General features: G+C 63.6%; 1 protein-coding gene across 1 annotated transcript; it reads left to right on the forward strand.

The window, feature by feature from the left end:
* Nucleotides 1–826: 826 nt before the first annotated feature.
* Nucleotides 827–1666, forward strand: LOC117310399 (melanoma-associated antigen 8-like). The gene has a single exon (XM_033849956.1). It carries the CDS (start codon nt 827–829, stop codon nt 1664–1666), a length of 840 nt encoding a protein of 279 aa, XP_033705847.1.
* Nucleotides 1667–1966: the final 300 nt, after the last annotated feature.

Below are 1966 nucleotides of genomic sequence, written 5' to 3' on the forward strand. Positions count from 1 at the left end.
CCCTGTGGTCAGCGCTGGGAGGCCAGGCAGGATGTGAGGAGGAGGTGAGGACCCAGCATCTCCCCATCCTAGGACCCTCGGGAGGCCCTGGGCAGGTGCGGCCACCTGTGGGGCCCCCTCACTGCTTTCTGTTCAGATTCGGGGTCCTGTTCTGAGTTTCCCCTCCGGCCTGCAAAGGGGAGGGTCCAGGCCCTTAAGGGGAACAGTGAGCACGACGAGCGACCCCGAGGGGACTACCCACCCCAGAACTCAGCACTGGGGGGACCTCACAGAGTCCGGCCCAATCCTCCTACCAGCACCGAGGCCCAGAGCTGTGCCACAGTGTACACAAGAGGTGCGCCCTCCATTCCTCTTACAGGGGCTCCAGGAACCGGGAGGCGAAGGCCCAGGTCTGAGGACCGTGTCCTCAGGGCACAGAGCAGAGGAGGCCCAGGCAGCGCCAGGAGCCAAGGGGAGGTGCGTGCCCTGAGTGTGTACCCAGGGGCTCCCCCTCCCAGAACAGAGGGGACCCCACAACACCCAAGTCACCCCACCGCCCTGTCAGCCCCAGAACCTGGGGCCGTGCTGGCTGCACCCTGAGGAGCCCCCTCACTTCCTTCTTCAGGTTGGCAGGGGACAGGCCACCCGGGAGGAGCGCCCCTGTGAGGCCCGAGGGCAGCCCTTGAGACGAGACCTGTAAGTGGCCTTTGTCAGGGCTGCCCAGGGTGCCTTTCTCCGCCGAGGCCGCTCACACCCCCTCTCTTCCCCAGGTATGAGGTTCACGCCTGTCACCCGTGCCCACACTCCCGTGGGCGGCCCGACCCCAGTGATCAGGCCCCCGGTCGAGATGAGTGAGCTCCGCCAGCCTGAGGCCGACCTTGAGGCCCCAGTCCCGGCCCAGGGTCCGGTGGAGGCGCCGCTGCTGGGGGCTGCGGGGGAGGAGGCCGCATCCCCCTCGTCCTCCGCCTCCCCTGGCGCCCCCTCCTTCTCCGCCTATGCCGAGCCCTTGTCCCGCGAGGCACTTGTTGCGCTGATGGCTGACCTGGTGGGGTTCCTGCTCGTCAAGTTTCGTACTGGGGAGCCGACCTCCGAGGCGGAGATGCTGAGTACGGTCGTCCGGGAGCATCGGGACCACTTCCCCGTGGTCTTCTGCCTCGTTTGCGAGTGCCTGCAGCTGCTGTTTGGCGTGGACGTGAAGGTGGTGGACCCCCGCGAGCGCACCTACGTCCTGGTCCCCACCCTGGGCCTCACCTGGGATGCAGTGCTGAGGGCCGGGCAGCGCACGCCCAAGGCCGGCCTCCTGGTGCCGGTCCTGGGTGTGATCACCCTGTTCGGTGACCGCGCCCCTGAGGAGGAGGTGTGGGGAATGCTCGGCAACATGGGGGTGTGTGCCGGGAGGGAGTCCTGCATCTATGGGGAGCCCAGGGAGCTGCTCACCAAAGTGTGGGTGCAGGAGGGCTACCTGGAGTACCGGCAGGTGCCCCACAGCGACCCTGCCCGCTACGAGTTCCTGTGGGGTCCCCGGGCCTACGTGGAGACCAGCAAGTGGCAGGTCCTGGAGCATCTGCTCAGGATCAATAGCATGGATCCCAGGTTCTTCCCATCCGTGTCTGCAGGGAGCCTGAGCCAGTGCAGCAGCCAGTCCCACGTCCAGCAGCTTCTCCCGTGGGGCAGGAAGGGGGGCTGATCCTTCACTCTGAGTTTGAAGAGGGAGCGGTCAGCCTTCTAAGCAGTGAGAGCCGGGCGAGTTGGGGGAAGCCGGTGTGCAGCATTTTGGGTTCCTGTTGTGTATGTTGACATGGACTTCCATGTCTGTTTTCTTTAGGAATTTTTCAAATGTTGGTTCTTTGAATAGAAGACTAAACAAGCTTCAGTGTCTAACTTTGTGTATGACGTTAATCCCACAGGTATTTGCACTAATTCAGTTCAAGAACAAGAGTTTTGCTGTTTTGTAAGAGAGGTTGGGAAATCTCCCAGTTCGTTTTGT

Source organism: Tursiops truncatus, chromosome X (assembly GCF_011762595.2).
Source record: "Tursiops truncatus isolate mTurTru1 chromosome X, mTurTru1.mat.Y, whole genome shotgun sequence".
NCBI classification, from domain to species: domain Eukaryota; kingdom Metazoa; phylum Chordata; class Mammalia; order Artiodactyla; family Delphinidae; genus Tursiops; species Tursiops truncatus.